Source organism: Dipodomys spectabilis, unplaced genomic scaffold, assembly GCF_019054845.1.
Source record: "Dipodomys spectabilis isolate Male_0828 unplaced genomic scaffold, ASM1905484v1 ptg000085l, whole genome shotgun sequence".
Lineage (NCBI taxonomy): Eukaryota > Metazoa > Chordata > Mammalia > Rodentia > Heteromyidae > Dipodomys > Dipodomys spectabilis.
The window spans coordinates 9,408,297-9,434,657 of record NW_024870762.1 but is presented as its reverse complement, the minus strand read 5'-3'; the positions used below and the strand labels follow the sequence as shown (position 1 = coordinate 9,434,657).

General features: G+C 39.4%; 1 protein-coding gene across 3 annotated transcripts in view; it reads right to left on the bottom strand.

Annotated features, from left to right (window-relative positions):
- The window catches only part of LOC122111107 (cytidine monophosphate-N-acetylneuraminic acid hydroxylase), a 103,141-nt gene that overhangs the window by 19,162 nt on the left and 57,618 nt on the right, over window positions 1–26,361 (bottom strand). For all 3 annotated transcript variants that reach the window (XM_042683835.1, XM_042683834.1, XM_042683836.1), the window contains exons 2-8: window positions 21,045–21,129; window positions 20,609–20,812; window positions 17,264–17,355; window positions 7,676–7,785; window positions 3,518–3,708; window positions 1,359–1,506; window positions 789–870 (exon numbers count right to left, since the gene is read on the bottom strand). In XM_042683835.1, the coding sequence (XP_042539769.1) occupies window positions 789–870; window positions 1,359–1,506; window positions 3,518–3,708; window positions 7,676–7,785; window positions 17,264–17,355; window positions 20,609–20,812; window positions 21,045–21,052 (835 nt within the window). In that variant the 5' untranslated portion in view covers window positions 21,053–21,129. The remainder of the gene's footprint in view (window positions 1–788; window positions 871–1,358; window positions 1,507–3,517; window positions 3,709–7,675; window positions 7,786–17,263; window positions 17,356–20,608; window positions 20,813–21,044; window positions 21,130–26,361) is intronic.

Sequence of the window (26,361 nt, the reverse complement as noted above, 5' to 3'; positions counted from 1 at the left end):
ATGAAAAGCCAAAGTATATGTTTGGTTACCAGAAGATGTTTCACGATAAAAGCAACTAAAGGGATTTATTCAATAAAAATAGTTTCAAAGACATCATTAGAGATATTATAGTTGTTTTCTTTTTGCCAGTCCTGGGACTTGAACTCAGGGCCTGGGCACCATCCCTGAGCCTCTCTGTGATCAAGGCTAGCATTCTGCCACTTGAGCCATAGCACCATTTCTGGCTTTTTCTGTTTATGTGGTGCTGAGGAATCGAACCCACAGCCTCATGCATGCAAGGCAAGCACTCTACCACTGAGCCACATTCCCAGCCAATACTATAGTTATTTTAAGGGTATTAACTAATACCCTTATGCTAAAGGCTTTTATATTCAACACATTATTGGAAATTTGTTGACTGGAAAGAGTATCTAAAGATTGGTCATATTTCTAAGTTAAGTACAGAATATCCTATGTTCTCTAAAAATTATGAGAAGGTAAATACAGGATGATATTTTAGACTTTATTACCATTTTTTCTACCCTCCACATTTCCCTTTTTTTTTTTTTGGGTCCGGTCGTGGGGCCGGAACTCTGGGCCTGGGCGCTGTCCCTCAGCTCTTCAGCTCAAGGCTAGCGCTCTACCACTTGAGCCACAGCGCCACTTCCAGCTTTTTTCTTTTTGCTTATGTGGTGCTGAGGAATCGAACCCAGGGCCTCATGCATGCAAGGCAAGCGCTCTACCACTGAGCCACCTTCCCAGCCCTTCACATTTCCCATTTTTCATTATTGAGGAAGATAAGAAAATACCTTTGTACTCCACAATAATACAAGTGTCCATCTCAGGATGAACACCATCCATCAAGATCATAAATCGAAGATTTTTGTCTACCTGGAATTTAACAACAGAGACAACTGTATTTGGCCTTTACCTCAGTGTTTTTGTCTAATTTATATTCACCTATATTAGTTATGTAAGCGGGGGGGGGGCGGGGGGGAGCAGTGTTCATTGTTATATCTCAAACTGCATTTCAACCCCTCTAAACCCTTCTACCACTCTCCCTGCCTCACCTAATTCAATGTTTGAGAAATTTGTCACTTCTGGAAAGACTGGTATATCAGAACTTAAACGAGACAATTCGTCTTACTTGGAAAAAGAATGGATTCTTATTATATTTTATACAGTTATACTATTGGTCAATGGAAAGAAATCCATCTTTTACCAATACCTAACAATGGAAACATAAATAAAGGTAGTATTTATCAAGTCCCATGTAGAAACATGGGTCATTCTCTCCTTTAACCTCCAGGTGACTTAACTCATCTAAAATTAACCTCAGAAACATGACTAAAAGTGTGGAAAGAGAACAGTTCTCTTACCTGCTGCCATATTCCAAATGGTACGACATTGATGTTTGTTAACTGGACATCACTCTGATCTAGATTCCAAAATACAGGTCTTTCTGTATCACCAACGTAAATGGGGATATCTGGTCTTCTCACAGAAAGATTCTTCAGGGTAGGATAACTATGATCAGACAGATACACATGTTGAAAGAGTGAAAGGGTGTTATCTAATATGAGACAGCTTCTTCATTAAACCAACACATCAACCAAAAAGCTAGAATAATAAAAATTAGGCTTTTAATAGACTCAAGAAAAGAGTTTCTGCTCAAAGGTAGACTGCAACAGTGAGTGGCCCTTCTTAGAAGGTTCCTCTTTATTATTAGACTATACCATTTAGTCTCATGAATTTTCATGCCTGAGCTGGCTTCAAATGTGATCCTTAGATCTAGGCCTCTTAAGATCCGAGTGGCATAAGCCACTGGCACCTGGCTTATTTCATTCTTATATAAAAAAAAAAACACTGAGATTTTTTTGTTTCTGTAGATGAGGAAACACATTCAAAAACATGCAACAAACAAAACATTGGTACTCAAATTTGGGTTTCCTGATTCTAAACCTAGTGTTGTTTTATCAAAAGATAGTTTCTAACTTTAATCACTGTGCTCTCTACATTAAGAATCAGGCTAGCAGGTGGAGAATAACGTCAGGTGAAATAAAATGTATAGTCATAAGAAATGTATGAACAAAATCAATGTATCAGCACTTATCAACTGTATTAATACCCTATGTTAACATTGTTATCTGGTATGGGGGAGGTAAGTTTTCTCTCCCCAAACAGGTTCAAAATCTCAAAAATTCCGTGAACCAATGTATTATTTTTAACCACAGATATTTCTAACAGAGTATGTTCTACATGTAAACTTTGTCATGTAGGTAGGACCATGGGATACGTGAAATTACTTTAGTACATTGTGGGGATTGCAATGTGCATATACTGGTGAACCAGAAAAGTGCTTAAAAACTTCCAAACCATGATGAAAAAGAATGACTCTGAAATTAAGCAAAGAATTTGGAAATGTGATCCTCCCTCTCCTAAAAAATTTGGTTCATTCAAAAAAAATGTGTGTTTTCTTTTTTCTTTTCTTTTGCCAGTTCTGGGGCTTGTCAGAGCCTGGGCAATGTCCCTGAGCTTCTTTTGCTCAAGGCTAGCACTCTACCATTTGAGCCACAGCTCCACTTCTGGCTTTTTCTGTTTATGCCGTACTGAGGAACCAGCCCAGGGCTTCATGTATGCTAGGCAAACACTCTGCTACTATGCCACATTCTCAGTCCTGTGTATTTGCTTAAGAGAAAAGTTCTCCTTTCTCTCCCTTTCAAGGCCTGGGTTAGAGAAGTTTCTGCTTGATCATCAATATCACATCATTATATTTTCACTCAAGTGTCTGATTAATAAGGATTAATAAAATCTAGGAACACAATGCTAGGGTGTCATAAAAGAAGGTCTGGCAAACTATAGTGTGAGAGCCAAATTGAGGATGCTTTTTTTGTAAAGAAAATCAAAGGGACAATTGTTTTAATGGTACAGGAAAACTATGATATTCGAATGTTATTTTCTATAAATGAAGTCTTATTGAAATAGTAGTTCTCATTTTCATTTCAAGACTATCTATAGCTGCTCTTGTGCTGTGACGGTAAAGTCCAGTGAGCTATAGCACAGATGACATGGCATACAAGACGCCAAATATTTGCACTGGTCCATTAGCGCTTTCTTTGATGGTTGTTTTGATGTTGTTGTTTTGTTTTTGCTGTTGTTTTTCTTTGAGATGGATCTCACTGAATAGCCTAGGCTGACCTTGAACTCATGATCCTCCTGCCTCAGCCTCCTGATTTTTGGATTTAGGGGCATGCCTGTGGACACTGGCATTTTTTTTCATGTGTCAACTTTGATGACCCTTAAGCTTAGGTTTGTGCCAAGTGACCTGAGGATGCGAAGTGAGGTTGTTAACCATATTTTCTCACAATAACACCTTTCTCATTCCCAATGGTAGAAAGTGTAGAAACAATTTTAAAACCCCAACTGCCATGTAAATGTAGGTATTTATCTCTTTTCTTTATTTCAAACCAACCTACTTCCAAAGATGATGCCTTTGTTGTAACGGTATCTTAGGAGTACATTGTTCAGGTTTGATTACCTCAGGTGATCTGAATGCATATGGCTGATGTAAATTAGGTCTGCTTTGCACAGCCTCTCCAGCCAATCAGATGGAGGTTCATGGAGCAACCACCATCCCCGGGCAAAAGCAGGACCAATTAACCAAGGGTCAAAGACCATTCTCTTGTCTCCCAACTTGAGATCCATGCAGGCATGAGTGAGATATGTTATCTGTTAGAAGAAAGTAAGATTCCTATGATTAAAATATTAGTATTCATTAATGTTAAGTGTAAGATTTGGCTACTTCAATATTACAAGTCAAGTAGAGAACCTTGTCTCAAAGCAACTTAATCTTGGACTTTACTACAATTTAACAAGAGCCTGAAATGGATTACAACTCCCAGCACAGGTCATGACCCTATTAAAATCAAAACTTTCATGACTGGCTTTCATGTTTATCTAGTTTTAATCTATTTAAATTAGTTGCTAAACACTTACTTACACTAGAGAACATTTTGTGACCCATTCTTCAAAGCACGATCACAAAGAGAAACAGAAAGGAATGACTTCCAATGAGTTGGGTGGGTTGACATAGTCAGACAGACTGGACTGTTAACCAGCTAAAGAGACCTGTATGTCTTCTAAACAACCTGCTCAATCTCTGAGAATGCTCCCATGACTTATAGACAGACATCGAAGGGAGAATTCCTAACCCATCCCTTCATTCCTTTGCCTTCCTCATCCTGAGGTATCCTGTAGGAAAAGAATATATGAAGAAGCAGCTAGGTAACAGGAATTCTCGTATGAAAAGTAAACAAAATAGGTGAGGAGCAGTCAAAGTGTCAAATCAATTTTCTGTACTTCGGTTTTGGATGGGTTCCCATTTGTTTGTTTTAAAAAGCAACTGTTTGTAAATCAATAAATGTAATTCATCACATCAACAGAGCCAAGGTGAAGAGCCACATGATTATCTCTATTGGTGCAGAAAAGGCTTTTGACAACATACAACACCCATTCATGTTAAAACCTCTGAAGAAAACTGGAATAGAAGGAACATTCTTCAACACAATAAAAGCCATGTATGACAGAACAACAGCCAATATCATACTAAATGGGGGAAAACTAAAACCAATTCCTCTAAAATCAAGGATGCCCACTTTCTCCACTCCTCTTCAACATAATTCTGGAATTCTTAGCCAGAGAAATAAGGCAAGAAAAGGACACTAAAGAGATCCACATAGGGAAGGAAGAAATTAAACTATCCTTATTTGCAGATAACATGATCTTATACCTAAATGACCCCCAAAACTCCACCCCCAAACTCCTAGAACTAATAAACCACTTTGACAAAGTAGCAAGATACAAAATTAACCCACAAAAATCAGTTGCCTTTCTGTATACTAACAATGTACAAGCAGAAAGAGAAATCAGGAAAACAACCCCATTCACAATGACCTCAGAAAAAAAAAATCTAGGAATTACCCTAACCAAAGATATAAAGGTGAAACTATTTAGTGAAAACTATAAAAGCTTAAAGGAAGAAATCAAGTAGGACACCGGGAAATGGAAAGGCCTTCTATGTTCTTGGATAGGCAGAATCAATATTGTGAAAATGGCCATACTGCCAAAAAAGATATACAAATTCAATGCAATTCCCATCAAAATCCCAATGACGCTCTTTACTGAAACAGAGAAAACAATCCAAAAATTCATATGGAGCAGCAAAAGACCTAGAATAGCCAAAGCAATTCTGGGCAAAAGAAGCAATGCTGGAGGTATCATAATGCCAGATTTCAAGCTCAACTATAGAGACATAATAACAAAAACAGCTTGGTGTTGGCACAAAAATAGACCCAAAGGCCAATGGAATAGATCAGAAGACCCAGAAATAAAACCACATACTTACAGTCAGCTGATATACAACAAAGGAGGCAAAGACATACAGTGGACAACTATTGGTGCTGGGAAAACTGGGCGGCTACATGCAGAAAACTAAAAGTGGATCTCAGACTATCACCATGCACTAACATCAACTCAAAATGGATTAAAGACCTCAACATCAAACCTGATACTCTGAAACTCCTGAAGGACAGAGTAGGAGAGACACTAGAACTTGTAGGCAAAGTCAGGAACTTCCCAAACAGAGTCTCAGGGTAACAACAAATTGGAAAAGACTTGACAAATGGGTCTACCTTAAATTAAAAAGTTTCTGCACAGCTAAAGACATAGCTACCAAACTAGAAAGACAGCCAACCAATTGGGAAAAGATATTTATCAGCAATATACCAGAGGCCTAATATCCATTATATATAGGGAACTCAAGAAACTAATCCCTCCCAAATCTAAAAGACCAATCATTAGATGGGCAAGGGAGCTAAAGAGATACTTCTCAAAAGAGATAAAAACAATGGCAAAGAAATACAGGAGGAAATGTTCATCATCCCTGGCCATAAAGAAAATGCAAATAAAAACAACCCTAATATACCACCAATCAGACCCCAGTCAGAATGGCCTATATCCTAAATTCAAACAACAACAAATGCTGGCAGGGATGTGGAGAAAGAGGAACCCTACTGCATTGCTGGTGGGAATGTAAGCTAATACAACCATTCTGGAAATCAGTCTGGAGGTTCCTCAGAAAACTAAACATAGACCTTCCCTACGACCCAGCCATATCACTCCTAGGCATCTACCTTGAAGAACAGGAACCAGGATACAAGGACACATGCACCTCCATGTTCATTGCTGCACTGTTCACAATAGCCAACATATGGAAACAACCCAGATGCCCCAGATGAAAGGATCCATAAGTTGTGGTAGCTATATACAATAGAATATTACGCAGCCATTAGAAAGAACAAACTAATGGCATTCTCAGGGAAATAAATGAAACTAGAACAAATCATGTTGAGCAAAATAAGCCAAAATCAGAGAGGCAAGCAGCACATAGTCATCCTGATATGCGGATATTAAATTCAAAATGCAACAAGATCTGACAAAGTAAATAGGACTTAAGAAACAAAGGACCTCTTCTTAATTTGTCATATTGTTTTTGGATGATTCTATGTCTACATATGGAATATATATATATGCACGTATGAGGGAAGCCAGGAGGAGGGCACCAAATCAGAAGGAAACAGGTGAAAAAATACAGCAGAGAGGCCCATCAGCTGCACTGGACATTGATGAAAGTGAACTAAGCAACTCAAGGGCAGCGATGGGAGGGAGGAAAGGAAAGAGAAAGAGGGAACAGCTTACACTAAGCAAAAGGAAAGAAATGTATGTATCACCCTATTTGGAAGGAATAGTTGTATTATCCAAGTTTGTAGAGTGCATACACTTTAGAGACAATGATAATGACAATTTACCTTGTGAAGGTTAAAATGTGTTTGTGACTTTAGCTAAGTATCACTATCTCACAATGTGGTGAAATTTATGTAATCACTTAATCTCAATAAAGAAATTAAAATAGATAAAGAGCAATGTTCAAATATACTACAAGTTTCCCACACGTGGAAAGATAAATGTTTGCTTTGCTTATCTTTTCCGAACTACTGAATTATTTCTTTTAAAGGAAACTCTCTTGTACCACTAGAAAAAAAAAAAAAACCATGCATGAATGTGCATAGAAGACCAGATGGCAAGATGCAAACAAAGATAAACGGTTAATTGTTGGCTGTGGTTTGAGTGTGGGTTGATCCCTAAATGTTCTTGTGATGCAAGCTTAGTGTCCAGTACTGGCTGTTGAGAGGTCATGGGACCTTTAAGAGACAGATCTTATTGGGAGACAAATGTTTCACTTGAGATGTTGTCCTTCAGAAGAGATGACTATAGTTCTTATCTGATGAGAATGGTCTATTGTAAAGGAGGCGGGCCTCTCTTGGTTCTCTCTTTTTCATGTGCTATGTGACACTTACATCCACTCCAGCCATTGCGATATTCTACATTGTGAAATTGTGACCAGGGCTGAGTAGAGGCCAGGGCCATACTTTTGAAGCTGCAGGAATATGAGCGAAATCAACCCTTATCCTATAAAGTACCTAGACTTGGGTATTTTGTTATAAGCAAACAAAAACTAAATACACCACTCTGACCGACAAGGATGTGGCATAACAATAATTTCTAAACATCGAAAGTTTGATACTATTTTTATTTTATTATTTTGTTGCTTAAAATATTACCATTTTATATTCCTTACCTGCACTTCCCCGAATGCCAAATCTTCAGGAGACCTAGGATCTGAATCCCAGGGATTAGGAGGGTTCAGTTCTAGAAGTAAAAGACCATTGTTTCCATCCATTTCAACCACTGGAACCAAAGAGAAAGAAATCAAGAGCTGTAAAAACACGACCTTTAATAAAGGAACGCTGAAATAGCCATGTATGGTCTGAGTACACAGTGCCAAAAATCAAAGGAAACAGTCTCTTGAGTCAAACAATATATCCTGAGACAAGAGATTTCATCAAATAGCAGTCACTTCTCTTATTCACATTACACTTAAAACAACTCAGAGATTCCAGTCATGTAAGGGACACACACAGACATGCACAAACACACTAACTTTATTGTAATAAAATAAATGACGCAGATGAGTGCACCGAGCTCTAAGTGCACAGAAAGGAATACCTGATCTGCTTATAAACACCAAGCAGATTTCAAATAAAATAGCCCTACAGCTAGACATGAAAGATGATTTGTTTGGGGGGAAACAAAGACTTACGATAATGGATGGAAAAGGGATGAGACCATATGCTCAAAGGCATACAGGCAGGGAGGGTTGAGTTGAGTGTACACCAAGTGTCTGTTAATTTATGACCTAGGAAACCCGTGTTCAGTCAGGCATGAAGAACCCATGTTACCATGCAAAATGGTCTGAATTTTTATTTTACAGTGATGAAGGATCCACAGAGAATCTTAAACAGGTATGAAAAGCAACATAGGGAACCTGCAAAATATCCAGTCCTCTTCCTTACTATTCTAATCTTATTAAGGGTGGTGATATGTCCATCTATGATATGTTTAACATGATCTTCCATGCTCCCAGTGATGAAGTCTGATGGAATTTAAAGGAGTGTGTGTGTGTGTGTGTGTGTGTGTGTGTGTGTGTGTGTATGTGTGTGCATTTCTGGGTCTTGAACTCAGGGTCTGGGCATTGTCCCTGAACTCTTTTGCTTAAGTCTAGCATTCTACCATTTGAACCACAGTTCCACATCTGGCCTTTTAGTGGTTAACTAGATATAAAAGTCTCATGGATGGGCTGGGAAGGTGGCTCAGTGGTAGAATGCTTGCCTTGCATGCCTGAGGCCCTGGGTTCAATTCCTCAGCACCACATAAGCAAAAAAGAAAAAAGCAGGAAGTGGCGCTGTGGCGCAAGTGGTAGAGCGCTAGCCTTGAGCTGGAGAGCTGAGGGACAGCGCCCAGGCCCAGAGTTCAAGCCCCACGACCAGACCCCCCCCCCAAAAAAAAAAAAGTCTCATGGATTTTCTTGCCCTAACTGGCTTAGAACCATAATCTTCAGATATCAGCCTACAGAATGGCCAGGATTACAGGCTTGAGCCACTAGTGCCTGACAAACTGGAACAAACAAACAATAGGTGCCTGTGCCATTTCCTTTCAACCTTTCCCTTTCTTATTTAAGTTGGCTGCTCTGTCAGTAGGTGCAGAAGCCATCTTGAGACCCTGAGATTAAAAAACCTACACACTAAAGATGAGCTAGCTGAAAGTCAGAAATGATGTTGAATCCTTGATAAGAAATAAAGCATCCTATTTCCTACAATCTGCTTTCCACCTGCGTGTGATACAAGAGAAAGAGGAAAACAGAAAAAGAACCCTATGCAAGATTAGGCCACTGCTATTTGGTTACTGCCATAAAGCAATCCCTACTTCTTACAGCATGAAAGCAACAAAGTCAGAAGTTACTTTTAGAAAGGTCAGCGTGTGTGTGCAATAGGGAGGATGAATTGGAGAGAGGCAGGATAGCATTCTGGAGGTCTCTCTGTATTGCTGGGAGGCCGTCAGCACAGATGGACATAGACTTGGGGGACACGTGGCTTTGTTTGGGGCCTATACTTTTCCACCTAATAGCATGACCATGGACAAGTTACTTAATTTTTCTATCCTTTGGCGTTGTTATAGTTATCCACTTCCAAAGAGAGCTTATCATGTATAGGACTTATTAAATATTTAATTGTTAAATTGATTGTGTTTGTTTCTTGTTCCCCAAGACTGTCTAAACACAGCCCTTTATTTCACAACATAAGCACTACTTCTGCCCAGAACTAGTACCTGATGCTGTAGTTTAACTATAGTATTAGCTCAATATGAACTATAAATAGTCCATCTTCATTTTCAAAAAAATGACTTTGAAAATTGGAAACCAGTGTTATCTCCCACTGTTTTCTGTCACTCCACATTCCTCTGCATGCTCCACCACTGCCCACCCTCCTCAGACAGACCACATGGAAGGGCCCTTCCCTCTCTGCTTTTTGGGTAGATTTTGCAATCAGGAAGCCTATTAGGAGAACCTGGAGAGACTATAGTAAGGCCAGGCTGTTTTACTTTGGTTCTTTCCATGGAAGGTTGTACTCTGGGAACTAGTGGATGAATTATAATTACATACCTTATATAGTTGTAGATATTAAATGAAATAATGAATTCTAAAGAATCTAATACCATGCCTAATACAGGGCAAGTGTTTAATAAGTATCATTATTATAGTAATTAATTTACATTTAAAAGAATGGAGTTAGGAGCCTGGTGCTGGTGGCTCACGCCTGTAATCCTAACTACTTAGGAGGCTGAGATATGAGATATTGTGGTTCAAAGCCAGCCTGGGCAGGAAAGTCCATGAGACTCTTATCTCCTATTACCACCGGAAGTGGCACTGTGGCTCAAAGTGGCAGAGCACTAGCCTTGAGCAAAAAGGCTCAGGGATAGTACCAGGCCTTGAGTTCAAGCCCCATGACTGACCAAAAAAAAAAAAAAGAATGGAGTTATAAAAAAACTAGGAGAGAGCAAGGAAAAGAGTGATTTTGTCCAAAAAGAAGTGTGCTTGACTTTTGCAACTGTAACCTTTGTAATAACAATAAAAATAAGATAAGAATGGAGTTAGGAAAGATGTTCTTTATGTGATAAACCAGCTGATGTACTAGCAGAGGCTACTTAGAAAACAGGGAGATCCTGAAAAAAATCTTTTGCTTTGATACCTGCTCACAAGGACTTTCCTTTTTCCAATATTTTCTCTCTTAAAAAAGTGTAAAAGAACCAGGCATTGGTGGCTCATGCCTATAATCCCAGCTACTCAGGAGGCTGAGATCTGAGGATTGCGTTTCAAAGCCAGCCTAGGCAAGAAAGTCTGTGAGACTCTTATCTCCAAATAACCACCAGAAAACCAGAAATGGTGCTCAAGTGGTAGAGTGTTAGCCTTGAGCTGAAGAGCTGAGGGACAGTGCCCAGGCCCAGACTTCAAGACCCATGACCAACAACAACAACAACAACAAAATAAATAAATAAAATAATTTGTAATGCTTCACCACTATTCTTCAGCAATTACTATAGAGGTCTTCATGATCCTTGCACAAAGATAAATTGATGAATTTGTTGAATGAAGAACAACGTGGCATAATGTCTGTCAACTCTCTGCCCCCAAAAGAACATAATAAGAAAGTGATGCCCTTCATCTGACCTCACATTCAGATAAAATCCAGGTTATTTGGGTTATACTCTAACAGCCAGAAAGAACAAACAAATAACATTCTTTAAAGTTTTTGTTGATGAACAATGCTGAAGGAGAATAAGAACAAAAACATATCAGAAAATTGTAATAACCAAGTTATTGGCTATTGGCAGTAGAACAGCGAAATATTAGATTTTAACTGTACATCCAGTTGGTTTGTTATAAAGCAGCTACCGTATATTGGTAGGCTATCAAACAAATGCTGCTGTGGTAATTGCCTTATTAAATTTTCTAGTTGATTAAATATACAAACGAAGGTAACCAAATCATTAAAATGTATGATTAACGAGAGTATAAAGTCTAAGGAAAATGTTTACATTTAACAGTGCTGGAAATAATTCCCATGGAATATCTAAATAGATACATATGTAAAATCAAAGAGTTACTAAAGCAAAAAAAAAAAAAAAAGAGCTGAGGTTTGGAAGTGGTAGAGTACCTGCCTAGCAAGCATGAGGCCCTGAATGACATCCAAAAAAGAATGATACATGCTACAAAATAAATGAATCTTGAATACATGTGAAGTAAAAGAAGTCAGACACAAAAGGCCATATATATGTTGTTTGATGTCCAATAGATGAAATATCCAAAAAAGGAAAATACATAAATATAGAGGGTAGATCAGTGATTGCCAGAAGCTGGAAGAAAATGGAGGATGAGGAGTGATTGGTAAAAATTACAGGAGTTCTTTTTTGGAGTGGTAGTAATGTGTTGGAATTCAATCATGGTTGTATAACTGTGAATTTAACACAAATCATTAAGTTGCATGCTTTCAAAAGGGCAACTTCAGTGGTATGTCAGTTATTTTTCAAGAAGGAGAAGAAACAGAAGGAGGAGCAGCAAAGGAAGAGGCAGATAAAGGGGAAGGAGAAGGAAGAGAAGAAGGAGGAGTGTAAAGGAGGAAGTGGAAGGGGAGAATTAGAACAGCATGAAACACTGGAATAATATATATCAAAACTACTTAAGTGATGCGAGAATAGGTGAGATTCTTCTTATGGGCATATATTAATTTATATATGAACAATTAAATAAATACTCCTAGCTGATAACCTATCCCTAGGTAGACCATGCCTTCCTTTTCTTTTCTTTTCTCTTTTTTCTTCCTTTCTTCTTTCTTTCTTTCTCCCCCTTCCTCTCTCTCCCTTTCCCTTCTGTCCCCTCTCCCTCTCTCTCTCCTTCTCCCTCTCCCCCCTCTCTCCCTCTCTCCCTCCTCCCCCCCCCTCTCTCTTTCTCGCTCATGGGGCTTGAACTCAGGGGCCTGGGCACTGTCTCTGAGCTCTTTGGCTCAAGGCCAGTGCTCCACTACTGGTTATTGAGTGCTTAATTGGATTTGAGTCTCATGAGGACTTTTCTGCCAGGGCTTATTTCAAATCCCAATCCTCAGATCTCAGCCTCCTGACTAGCTAGGATTACAGACATGAGCCACTGGTGCCTAGCTTCTTCTCTTACATATGGTATAAAATTATTTTAATGTTAGCAACACTGAACTGAAAGTGAACTCTGTTAACACAATGGCACATTCTTAAGGCAGTTGTTCAATTGAGAAGGCTGGACTTCAGTGGAATTTTTATTCCTTCCCTCTCAGAGACCTTTATACCACCTTTGACCTTTACCATTACCTGACATAGTGGTTAATGCCAGCCCTTTGCATCAGCTCTCAGCCTTAATCTATTTCCCAGATGACTCAATTTTTTTCTAGAAGGGAAACCCTCTTTCCTACTCCTGTAGACCCAATCTCAGCAGATACCATTGATCATTTCAGACAAACATATCCAGATGAATCCTTATGTTCTGTGTATCAGGTACTGAGAATGTAACAAGTATTAAACTTAAGCATTCTTTTTTTTTTTTTTTTTTTTTTTTTGTCGGTTGTGTCTTGAACTCTGGGTTTGGGCACTGTCCCTGAGCTCTTCAGCTCAGGGCTAGCGCTCTACCACTTGAGCCACAGTGCCATTTCCTGTTTACTGGTGGTTAATTGGAGAAGAAGCCCAGGCTAGCTTTGAACCTCAATCATCAGATCTCAGCCTCCTGAGTAGCTAGGATTACAGGCATGAGCCACCACACCTGCCAAACTTAGGCATTATTAAAGCAATCCAATCAGATGACTCCTGAAAATATAATCTCCAATTTCAGGAAAGTAAAGTACAAAGAGATTTAGTAATGCACCAAGCTTCATACAGTCAGGACTAGAACCTGAGCTGGAACGTTCCAGCTCAGATTCACCTTCACCCTTCGTGGCTTTGCTATAGTGTCTTTATACAGGTCTTGTCCAATAGACAGTAAAGGTTCTCATAAAGTCCTTAAGCCAGCTGTAGAGTTCTAGGTTACATATTCATAAAGTTTATAGTCTATTTCCTTTCATTTACAAAATGGTTATGTCTAAATCTATGTTTCTTATCAGTATTATGCCAAATAAAGTCAATAGTATTTATACAGCTTAATTACAAGTTCCTAGTATTAAGACATTAATGTGTGCTTTCTGGGCTAAGTCCACAGACTGGAAGTTAAAGGTTACTGGAGAAAATAATTACTGGTCCAGGTATCCCTTTGAGAAGTGAAAAGATGAACTTGTAGGCAAAGCAATCAGCAACCCCACCCCCCTCCCGGGTAGTATTCTGTTTCCTTGAAGTGAATGACAAAGGCTGCTTTGTCCCTAGAGGAACTTGGGAAAGGTACTTTTCAAAGTAATTTCAAGCTGGTATAAGAGAGCCATTTGAGTGAGGATGGCCCTGATACTTCATATCATTTACTATAGTCACAACCATTTGTGTCTTATAAACATATAAAGGCAGTGTACTCAAAGACAAAAATACAGCCGAGAAGCCCCTGCTCAGTTGCCTTCATAAGTGACTACTGCTGAGACTGTCCATGCGTACTTATTTATATCTTTCATAAATGGGCCGTACTATATGGAATGCTTATAAATTAATTTTTGGCTTATATGTCATTTCCTTCAAAAGTATCATTCTTAGGATCTAGCAGAAATATATCTAATATTTAAGAATATATGGGCTGGGAAGTTGGTTCAGTGATAGAGTGCTTGCCTCACATACATGAGGTCCTGAGTTCCATTCTTCTGCACCATATAAGCAGAAAAAAGCCAGAAGAGCAGCTTAAGTGGTAGGGCACTAGCCTTGAGCTGAAGAGCTGAGGGACAGCGCCCAGGCCCAGAGTTCAGCCCTCACGACCGACAAAAAATAAAAAGAAAAAAGAAAAAGAATATATACATATATTTGTAAATAGTATTTTTGCAAATTCTTTCAAATGAGCATTCCTACAGCTCTGTCTCTTTTTTTTTGTTGTTGTGGTTGGTTGTAGGGCTTGAACTCATGGCCTAGGTGCTGTCCCTGGGCCTCTTTATGCTCAAGGCTAGCATTCTACCACTTGAGAATTGTACCACTTCCAATTTTTGAGTGGTTAATTGGAGATAAGAGTCTCATGGAGACTTTTCTGCCTGGGCTGGCTTCAAACTGTGATCCTCAGATCCTAACCTCCTGAGTAGCTAAGATTACAGGTGTGAGCCACCAGAGCCTGGCCGCTCTGTCTTTTGACATGCCAGCCAACTATTTTCTTGGGATATAGTCTTGACTGAGCCAAACAATACCTATATTATTATTTTTTTTAGAATTTACACTCTAATGGCCTAATTGTTCAGCATTTTAAGTTGTCATAATTTCTTCTTTTAATTTAAATTTTATTGTAAAGGTGATGGACAGAGGGGTTATGTACAGGAAATGATGATCTTTCTTTTTGAACAGTGTTAACCTTCCCTCATTTTTCCCCCACTTTTTTCCCTATAATACCTATATTCTTAAGTATGATAGGAAGCCACTAGAGGGAGAGAGGATGAGTTGAAAAATGATGTGAATTGGTTTGGGTCTTTAAAAGGTTATGCACTGGTGAAGTGGCTCAAGTGGTAGACCACCTGCCTAGCAGGTTCAAATCCCAATACTGCAGGGAGAGAGAGAGAGAGAGAGAGAGAGAGAGAGATTATACAGTGCTGCAGGGAAGCCAGCTGCTCAGGCAAAAGTGGGCAGTGACTCAAGCTCAGATGGAGACAGTACAGATGGAGAGAAGTGGGTAGTCTCTGCAGGTGTTTGGTACAGAGCGAACGTCACTTCTTAATTATTTGAATGTAGGGATTTTGTTGTTGTTGTTGTTGGTCAGGGAGCCTGAACTCTGGACCTGGGCACTGTCCCTCAGCTCTTCAGCTGAAGGCTAGTGCTCTACCACTTAAGCCATAGCACCACTTCCTGCTTTTTCTGCTTATGTGGTGCTGAGGAATCCTACCCAGGGCCTCATGCATGCAAGGCAAGCACTCTACCACTGAGCACCTTCCCAGCCCCTGAATGTAGGGATTTTAAGGAAAAAGACCACTTGACAACTCCCAGGTTCTTTTCAGCTGAGTAGATCTGATGCTGTTTACAGGCTAGAGGAGGAATCATTTTGAGGACAAGCTGCAATCATACATTACATGGGTTTGGAATGTCTTTAGAAATCTGTTTAGATCAAGTATGCAGTTGTATTATCAGCATCTGGAGCTCAGGGATATGATCAAAACTGGGGGTCAGCTATGGAGTCATCATCCAGGTAGAGTTTGAGTAGAGATGGTGTTTATAATATGGAAGTAGATATGATCACTTAGAGCAGGGCTAGGGAAACTTTGTTCTGCCATGGGTCATTTGGATATTTATTACATTAATTTCAGGCCACACAAAATTATCAAAATTATCAAGATGAAGCGAGTCAGTAGATGAAGAGAGTCAATGAGAAGCACATGTATCCTGTTATGTACCAAATGATTCCAGGGGCCTTTGCCAAGGAACAATGGGGGTATTTTACTACTTCAATGTATATGCCCTACTCTCCAGCCAACTAAACTACATCCTATGCACATAGCACACTGCCCAGGCTGTTCTGTGATGAAAGTCTTTTAATTTCTTCTATACCTGAGGAAATTCTGATTATCTGTCAAAACTCAACACATGCTATTTCTGGCATAAAGGTGGTTTTTAAAACATTGTCTACTAACAGAACAAAATTTTAGTAAGTTTTAATGCTTAAAAACTAAGTGACGTGTGCTCTAAAATTGTATTTTGGTGATAAAAGTTTGGCCCAAATCAACCCAATACATCAGAATTATACCCTAGGTTGATCTATAAACAAATTGTAACCTAATATAGTACATACCCTTGGAGCCAAGCAACTGACTCCCAGCCCATCATAACAGGTGAATCTCTACCCAATCAGAGGCTGAAAAACCCCAAAACATGATTGTATAAGGCAATCAAGGATTTTTGTTTGCATTATTTTTTTCCATTTGGCTATCAATGAAATCTGTAGATGTATTACCTAGAATAATAATTGAAGTTAATTAACATCTTCAAAATTAGATTTGTTGTAACTTGCCCTTTAATGGAATAGAGACAAGTTTACCGATAGGATCAAACTCTTCATACTCCTATTTCTAGTCCTTGTTGGGTAGGAAGGCAGGGAGTGAAACATTCTGAGAATTGTGTATCAGCTCTAGACTCTAAACCCTGACAGAAAGTGTTATCTAATTTCAAGTACCTCACTTCCTTATCCAAACCAAACAGTTTCCTCAACCTGGTGGGATTATTGTGTGTATGAACATAGCGCTAGCCATTTTGTGACTCTTCACAGACAAAATTACTATCCCCAGATCAAATCCACTATTCCTTAGCATGCTGTATTTCTTTTGAGAATCATAAAACTAGGCCATAATTTTTGCTTGGTTACATACTTTCTTGGTCATCACTGCATGACTACTTCATTGGCAATGACTTTCTTATCCACCCTAATATGTTTATACAAAGTAAGGTTTCCACAAATGCTTGTCAAAGCCCTAGATACATGAACGCATACCTGAAGAAATCCACTGTCTAGGATTTTTTTTTCAATGTTAACTATTTAGAAAGAGATCTACCCATTTAAAATCAGAATTTAGCCATACCTTTATGTGAAATCAGAAGTCAACAAGAAGGATCCCAATAATAACAGCAGAGGACATTGGTCAGCATTGATAGTACCTACCCAGCTCGTCCTGACAGAAGCTCCCTGGAGGATTGATATATTTCATGGTGCTTACATCTAATTTCCAGTTGTGCTTGGTGCATTTAACAGACCTGCATGGGCAAAAAAATCACATTTAACTTCACAATGTAGTGAAAATAAAAAGCAGCCAAGCACTGGTGGCTCACACCTGTAATCTTAGCTACTCAGGAGGCTTGAGATCTGAGGACTGTGATTCAAAGCCAGTCCATGAGACTCATCTCCAATCAAACACCAAAAAACCCAAAACTATCTATGTTAACATATATGCATATCATGCTGACATTTCCAAGCTTGATTATATCCAGAAGTTTTGTTGTTGTTTGTTGGTCATGGGGCTTGAACTCAGGGCCTGGGCTCTGACCCTGAGCTCTTTTTTTTTTTCTTAATATATATTTTTATTGTAAAGATACTGTACAGAGGCCTTACAGTTAGGTAAGGTAATGAATACATTTCCTGTTGAGCATTGTTACCCCCTCCTTTGTTTTTTCCCTACTACCCCTTCCCTCTCTACCTCCCCAACTCCTCCCTCCCGGCTCTCCTGAAGGAGCAGGGATTGTACAACATAGTGGTATTGTACATCTCATTGTTACAATGTGACCCTGAGCTCTTTTGTTTCAGGCTAGTGCTCTACTACTTTGAGCCATAGCTCCATTTCTGGATTTCAGGTGGTTAATTGGGAAGAAGAGTCTCACACACTTTGCTGACCAGACTGGCTTTGAATCACAATCCTCAGATCTTAGCCTCCTGAGTAGCTAGGATTACAGGATTGAGCCACCAGTGCCTGGCTATACAAAATTTTTAATATTCTTTTTTAGTTATAAGGCAGGAAGCATATTCCATGCATCAATTTATAAAGGATTACTTCATGCCACATTCTTTCTCATTAATGAGTAGCAACAGCCTTTCAAATATTAAGATGGAACATTTCGTTCAGCATGCTGGTCTCTGAAAGGAAAGCCTAGAAGAATATACTGCTCTTTGGTGGCACAACAGAGTAAAACTAAGGTTAGTTGCCTTCAAGACTTTGAAAGGGAGAAAGGCAAATCTGCTAAAAAGCAATCGCTTTATTTAGATGGGCAAGCTGCATGTAGAAATAACCTGGGACGGGAAGCATAATTCAAGTGCTGCAGCCCCTGCCTAGCAAACACAAAGTCCTGAGTTCAAACCCAAGTAGGGCCTAAAAAAAGAAATCTGAGTCCTTGTAAACAATCCCTAAACACAAGCAACACAAGAAGCTCTTGTCATCATAACAAGAACAATTAGTATTTATCAAGTGCTCACTCATCACGTAACATTAGATGAAATTCTCTTAGATACGTTTAATCTGCTTGTCATGGTCTTATTCTCTCAGGAACCTGACAACGGAGGTCAGACTTTTTTTTCAATAAATCAACAGACTGATCCCCAGCAGTATATAGACCTTAAGCTTATTTTCCAGCTAGTGGGTGTGGAGGGTGGGGAGAGGCAATCCAGGAAAGACATGCTAACCACAAGGCTTTAATGCCTACTTAACTGGCAAGCTAAGAGCACACTGTGAAGAGAGAAGAGGAAAAGTGAAATCTCCAAACTGCAATGGAGCCTGCACAGGGATGGGAGAGGTGAGGCTTCCTTGCCCCAGTCCGCTGGGGAGATGGTAAGCCACCAAGCCAGCACATTACCTGCTGACACTCCTGGAGCAAATTTGCCTATCCTAAAGCATACAGTCCTTGTTTATCTCCAGTGCAAATTTTGGATTTTGTTGTTCTTGTTGCTGTTTTTGCCTGTGCTGGGGCTGGAACTCAGCTCCTGGGCATTGTTTCTGATCTTCTTTGGCTCATGGCTAGTGCTCTACCACTTGAGCCACAGCACCACTTCAGGCTTTTTATTTTCTGTTTATGTGGTCCTGAAGACTCGAACCTGGGGCTTCATGCATGCTAGGCAAGCACTCTAACACTGAGCCACATTCCCAGCCCTCCAGTGCAAATTTAACCGGGTTGTTGTTACTCTCGGGTCTGCACAGCTCTAGCTGAGGAGCCAAACAAGCTCCAGGTGTGACAAAGTTCTCAGCATTAAAAAAAAAAAATCTAACAAGATATGGGGCTGGGTTGTGAAATTATACACACGGTAAAGCACACTTGTATGCAGGTGTGGAAATGTTCTAGACTTGAGTGAATGATTCCTGAACAACTGTAGCAGGAAACTTGGGCTATTTGCTTCCTCTAAGTACACTAACACTGATCTACCTACACAGGATGTAAGAAATAAGGTAGACAATATACTAGAAGATTTTTTTTTTAAAAGCCCAACATCACATGACTAATATCACATAAATCAAGGTAAGAGGCTGGGTTAATCATACAGCATTACTGGAGTTGAGCAGATAGTAGAAGAACTCTACTGGCTCTGCCAAGCAGTTGCTAAAAACAAATGATTCTGCTGTGGCACTGGAAAGCATTGCTCTATATGAGCTTTCTCTAAGAAATAATCAGAAGAGCCACTGTTTGGGCAAGGATACTTGGGCCTCTGCCACTTAAGTTTTGTAGTCACAGCTAGGTTGCCAAGAAAAGTCTATCTGATTTTCAGCAGGATTAAAACAAGTGGCTTTTTCTCTACCTTTCAGCCACCTATAAAGACACTACTGGAGGAAGGAAATGTACAAGAAGCTTGTCTCTAAATAAATCAGATAAAGGGTGTGTCCTTCCCATGCCCTCCCCCTAACGTTCAGAGACAGAGACCTGTAAACTACAAGTTTTATTTTTAAGAAGCTGAGGATAATTTTGCAGCCCAAGTTCTTCAAAGGAGAGAAGAAATGTAAGTAAAACATACAATTTTCAGGCTTAGAGAGATAGCCTAAGTAAAAGTAAAGCTTAACAAAACTTACTAGGGGAAGCAATCAGCTGATTGGTTGGTTTAAAATTACCAGGATACTCCTCTGAACAACTAACTCCTCTGAACACCTAACGAACAGTTGAACAAAATGAATATCAGGAAGCTGAGACTTATTTTGTTGAGGGGGAATTTTCAGGATAGAGGGGGCAGACAAATAGAAAGCGGAAGAGAAGAGTGAATAGTCATAATATTAAATGAAGGTATATGAAAATGGAACCTCGTAACTCGAGGGGATGAGTGGCACTAGGAAAGATGAGAGAGAATGACAAGACATTGATTAAAATGCATTATACTTTATAAATTGATTTGTTGAATTGAAACCCCCCGTGCAACTACTTAAAGATGATTTTTAAAGTTGTAAATAAGGAAAAAATAAAATTATGAGGTGAACCCCTTTCCTGTCCAACCCTAAGAGCAAACAGGGTCACCAGTGAGAAAGCAAAGGATTTTCAGTACCTTCCATCTAAATCCTCAATGTCTTTTATGAACAGGCCTCCTTGGTGCTTGCACAAGTTCTTGCATGCCTTCAGGTGGTTCTTATTCTTGTAGAAGATGTAGTCTTTACCTGTGCTCTTATTTCGAAAAAAATTGATGCCTTCCTTCAGGTTAGCAACTTCAACAGGTGACAAATGCAGAAGAATCTCAGTTGTCTGTTTCGCCCTATAAAGAGGCAAATATTTTGCAGGGAACATTAAGAGCTGTTCGGTTCTAAGGGACAATCATTTGGACCTGTCTCTAAAGTCCATTTCCAAACCCCTCCCTCCAGAGAGCTCAGACTTGTAGCCCCTCAATAGAGCACTTCCCCCGACCTCTGAAAGCAATAAAAATCTGCATCCCACGTGGTGAAGTTTCCTCTCTTTTTTCCTAGAGAGCGGAGATCTCTCTCACTTGCCTGTCCATAGTGTGCTGGCTTCTGGGTATTTAAAGAATGACAGTTGCTCCTTCCGGTTCTAGGGCACGTTGGGCTCCCACAGAGTCTGCTTGGAGAGAAAATGTTTGCACCAGTTCACTATTTCCGTTCACAATGTTTCCTCTTTCTTTTAAAAGCCTAAGCCCTATCTCTAGTTTTTTAAAAGCCTCTGTGCTTTTGCCTCAGCCCCTTTGCTTTTGCATCTTTTCTTCTGCTTGAGATGAAGTCCCTCCTCTTGGTTGCTTCCCAGCCTTTCACCTCTTTAGCTAAGGCCACCTCCCATGTCAAGTCCACAATCTCAGTGAGGTGTGCACCGTGTAGAATGTCATTTATAACAGAGCTGGGCTTGCTACCTGCTCACTTCCACGTGGACATTTGCAAAGCACTCACTAGTAAGGGAGTTTTATCTCCCTTACACCACTCAGCAATCTGCTTTTTCCTAGTTGGCTATTCAACCTTCCCATTGCACTCAATTTGAGTAATTTCCAAAGATCACTCAATTTGTGTAATTTCCAAAAAGCTCCAGCAGCAAATGCAGCATTGGGTCTTTTTATTTTTTCTTTTCAAGAAGAATTACATATCTTACATTTTTCAAACCCCTATTTCTGACCACACATTTTTTAAAAAATGATACAACTCTGTACCATCAGGGAACCCAAGTTTACCAAAGGATTTTCAAAATGTGTGTGTGAGAGAGAGAGAGAGAGAGGGAGGGAAGAGAGAGAGAGAGAGAGAGAGAGAGAGAGAAAATCCAGGTGCTTAATGTTATCTTTTATTCTAAACTTAAAGTGACCAAAATTATCTCCTGTTAAGCAAAAATTGGTTTGGGACCCAAGTATGTTTGTGGCAGTTTTGCCTTCAATTTTAGAAGTACAACAAGTTCTTTTAAATAAGGAATAAAAATAATTGAAAAAAAGCTGCAAAGGAAGAGACTCAGAAATGCTACTTCCAAATCTAAACCAAGGAAGGCATAGTTCCTCAGCTCCCATTCCCTTCCTCAAAGGACATCTTCCCAGTCATGGTCACTCCATCCCCAAATTCCTGAGAATTCTGTTTACATTAAACTTTAAAATTACTCTAAAGATTAAAAAAATGATTTTGATAGAAAGTCATTTAAAGCCTCAGGTATCCTTTCATGACTCTGTTTTTAAGATATCTAAGTCCAAGCTTATATCAACCCAGATGCAACTCCTAGACTATTCAAAAGTGTAAAAAGAAAGCCTTCTTAAGCTATCTTGTTTTACTTGATTGAATGAATCACAACAGCCAAAGCTCTACGTTAGATTCTAAGTCAAGCCATGCATTGTAGAAAGCAGGAAGTACTGTTTCTTGCTTTATGTGAAGTCACAGTAAAGCCTAAGGCAAAAGAAAAATAAGATGTGCTCCTATAAATGTGCCTTTGTGTATATTTTGAAATAATAGTTTAATCAAAAGTATTTTAGATGAATATTATTGATGAATGCATTATTATTATTATTATTATTATTATTAAAAACAGTATTGCATTAAAAAAATCAAGAAAAGATCTGGACACTGGTGGCTCACTCTTGTAATCCTAGCTACTCATGAGGCTGAGATCTGAAGATCTAAATTCAAAGCCAATCCAAGCAGAAAAGTCCAAGAGACTCTTATTTCCAATTAACCAGCAAAAAACCATATAAGGATAGCTGTGGCTCAAGTGGTAGAAGAGTAGCTTTGAGCAAAAAAAGCCAAGTGGGAACGTAAGGCCCGGAGTTCAAGCCCTAGTACTAGTACAAAATAAAATAAAATAAATCAAGAAAAAAAATTATAAATTCTGGTTTGGTATGAAAATAAACTAAATTAATTTTTATTGTGCCTGTTTTTCAATGTTATTTTTTTTTTTTTTTGTCAGTCATGGGGCTTGAACTCTGGGCTTGGGTGTTGTCCCTATGCTCTTCAGCTCAAGGCCAGCGCTCTACAGCTTGAGTCACAGCACCACTTCTGGTTTTCTAGTGGTATATTAGAGATAAGAGTCTCACAGACTTTCCTGCCCAGGCTGGCCTTGAACTGTGGTCCTCAGATCTCAGCCTCCTAAGTAGCTAGGATTACGCCAGTGCCCAGCTCTATATTCTTTTAAAATAGCAAATAGCAGAAATACCAAAACACTTTGGAGAGCCATGCATTTTTCCTTTTACCTCAGATTTGATAGTTTGTGCTGGCAAGCTAAACATATAAGTTTTTGCATGTTATCTGTCATGAAGTTCCACCTGAGGCAGGTGGAACATGAATTTAAGGTCAGCCTGGACTACGTAGCAGGACATCTTAAAAGGAGTGAAGTGACAAAGCATAAAGAGTGATGGCTCGAAATCATTTTTGGGGGGGTCAGTACTGAGAGTTGAATTCTAGGCCTTGTGCTTGCCCAGCTGGGGTTTGAACTCAGGGCCTTGTGTTTGTTCAGCTCGTTTACTCACTTGGCTGAGGCTTTTCCACTTGAGACATGCCTCTAGCCCCACTTTTTGCTGGCTATTTTGGAGATGTAGCTTTGAAAACTTTTTTTTTTTTTTTTTTTTTTTTGCCCAAGCTGGCTTTGAACCTCAACCATCAGGAACTGAGCCTCTCCAGCAGCTGGTAATAACAGATGCAAGCCACCAGTATCCATCCTGAAATCTTATTTTGGAAACTCAAACTCTACATCTAAAAAAATATAGACTTCTATGGGATAAAAATGTCATTCAGGCTTTGATACTGAATCGCCTACAAACCATGAAAGTCACTTCAGAGACCAGTGGCTGAGGCTTCTAAGCTCAGAGTTGACAGAAAGACAAAGATAAGCATGTCAATTTAGCTTCTGGCCCAAACAGGGCAGAGGACTCAATGGCTATGTGTCATACTCAATGTTTATGAATAAAAAGACTCAATATTGTCAAGATATCAACACTTTTCACTGGAACTTGGGAAGTATTATAGATTTATGATAATCTAGTTAGAATTCCAGCAAATTATTCTGAGGACATAGATAAACTAATTGTAAAGCTTATATAGAAAGATAAAAGATGCAGAATAGTCGAAACAATCTTGAAGAAGAACAAAGTCAGAAGACTTACACTACCTGACTTAATAAGATTGCCCATTTTGGTAAGTATTACATTTCATTAGGAAATTGCAAATTAGAACAACAGTGTAGTAGGTTCATTACAACATACTTATTAGAACAGAGAAAAACCCAAACGCTGCCAACACCAAATGCTAATAAGGGTATGGAGTAATAAAAACCACTCATACCTTACTGGTGGGAATTTGCAATCCTACCATGACTTTGAAAAACAGTTTTAAACCTTCTTACAAAACTAATCATAGGGGCTGAGAATGTGCCTTAGTGGTAGAGGGCTTGCATGAAGCCTTGGGTTCGATTCCTTAGTACCACATAAACAGAAAAATTCAGAAGTGTTGCTGTGGCCCAAGTGGTAGAATGCTAGCCTTGAGCAAAAGAAGCTCAGGGACAGTGCTCAGGGCCTGAGTTCAAGCCCCAGGACTGCCAAACAAGCAAACACACAACCAAAAAAAAATCATATATTAGTATATAATCCAACAATTCTGCTCCTTGGTATTTGTCCTTTTTTTTTTTTGTAAGTCATGGGACTTGAACTCTGGGCCTGGGTACTGTCCGTAAGCTCTTCAACTCAAGGCTAGCACTCTACCACTTGAGCTACAGCACCACTTCTGGTTTTCTGAGTCGTTTATTGGAGGTAAGAGTCTCACGGACTTTCCTGCCCAGGCTGGCTTTGAGCCGTGATTCTCAGATCTCAGCCTCCCAAGTAGCAAGGATTACAGGTGTGAGCCACTGGGGCCGGCTCCTTGGTATTTATCAAAGGACTTTTAAAATATGCTCACACTGAAACATACACATTGATGCATCCAGAGGTTTTATTCATAATTGAAATCTCAAAAGTGACCAACATGTCCTTCAGTAATGAGAATGAATAAACGATATATCCAATGGACATTTGTGGGCTTTTATTCTTTATTCCTTTTTTTCTTCTTTCTTTAATCTCCTGGTATGACCCACATATCTGACACACCAGTAGAATACTTCAACTATATAGAAAACTTTAAGCCTGGCTTAGAAGAAAGGAAGAGAAAGGTCAGACACATTCAGAATGACACAGTGTAGCAGCCATTTCCTGAGAGAATAAAGAAGTTATCTCTATACAACAGAAAAGTAGCTACACAAGAAGAAACCAGATAAGAGGCCAACATTGGTTTTCAGGGCTGGTGGGTGACTTAGTCCCAAGCTCCACTTCGACAGGGAAAAGGACTGCCCAATATTCCTCTAACATACCCCACACGCAGGACTCCAATGTACACATGGATTCAATGGGTCCTAGTGGCAAACACTGCCAATCATTGTTATAATTCATTTTACCCATAGGGTGCTAGCCTGCACTGCCCAAGTGGGACTGAGTGCACTAGATCAGAAAGGAATTCCTATAGGGTCTGAGAACCAACTGCATATCTCTGAGAAGTGGTAGCTAATTGGATAGGCCCTTCAAGACTTGGAGCTGGCTAGAAACAAGGCAGTAGGAGTAGTTTCTCCCCAGTCAAACAGCAGCATTAGAACCTTTACATGCTTTACCTTAACCTGGGATGATGGCAGAGAAACAGCACAACCTTGGCAAGGCAAAGTGGAGGTGTTTTAAGAATGATACAGGGATTCCTCTTCCACTAGAAGAATTACATCCATTCAAACTAGAACCCAGAGTAAGGTCTGAGACTGGAAGTATAGGTCATTTTGAACAGAGAACTCACTGACAACCAGGTCAATCAAAAACTGATTTGGGGACTTGTTTTTGTTTGTTTTTCTGTGATTATTTTTATGTTCATGTATTTTGGTTGTTTGATTGTTTTCCCTTTCTTCCTCCTATTTTCTCATTGCTCTCACTAGCAATACACTCTCTCTCCTCTTCCCCCTACTTTAGAACTTTTATCTTTGCATCTATTTCCAAGTCTAACATCACCACTTGTCCTCACAATTAAACTTGTAACTACAACTGAGCTATTAGGTGCCTGCATCCATCACATCCCATTCCCTACCATACCATTTTTCCTTACTCCATATCTCTTTGGACACCTTCTTTACTCCTAATAACTTAGTTATAATTCTTATAGTACTATACAAAAACCCAGCCTACTGGATGTATAGATAAAGCTAGTAGGGGTATCCTACTATATTTAATTATTTTGCTGGGTTTTGAATTAGAGAAGTGGTTAGAGGTAAGATATACTCCCATACCAGAGAGTGAAATGGCTCATAGACACACCTAAGCAACATCCCCAACAC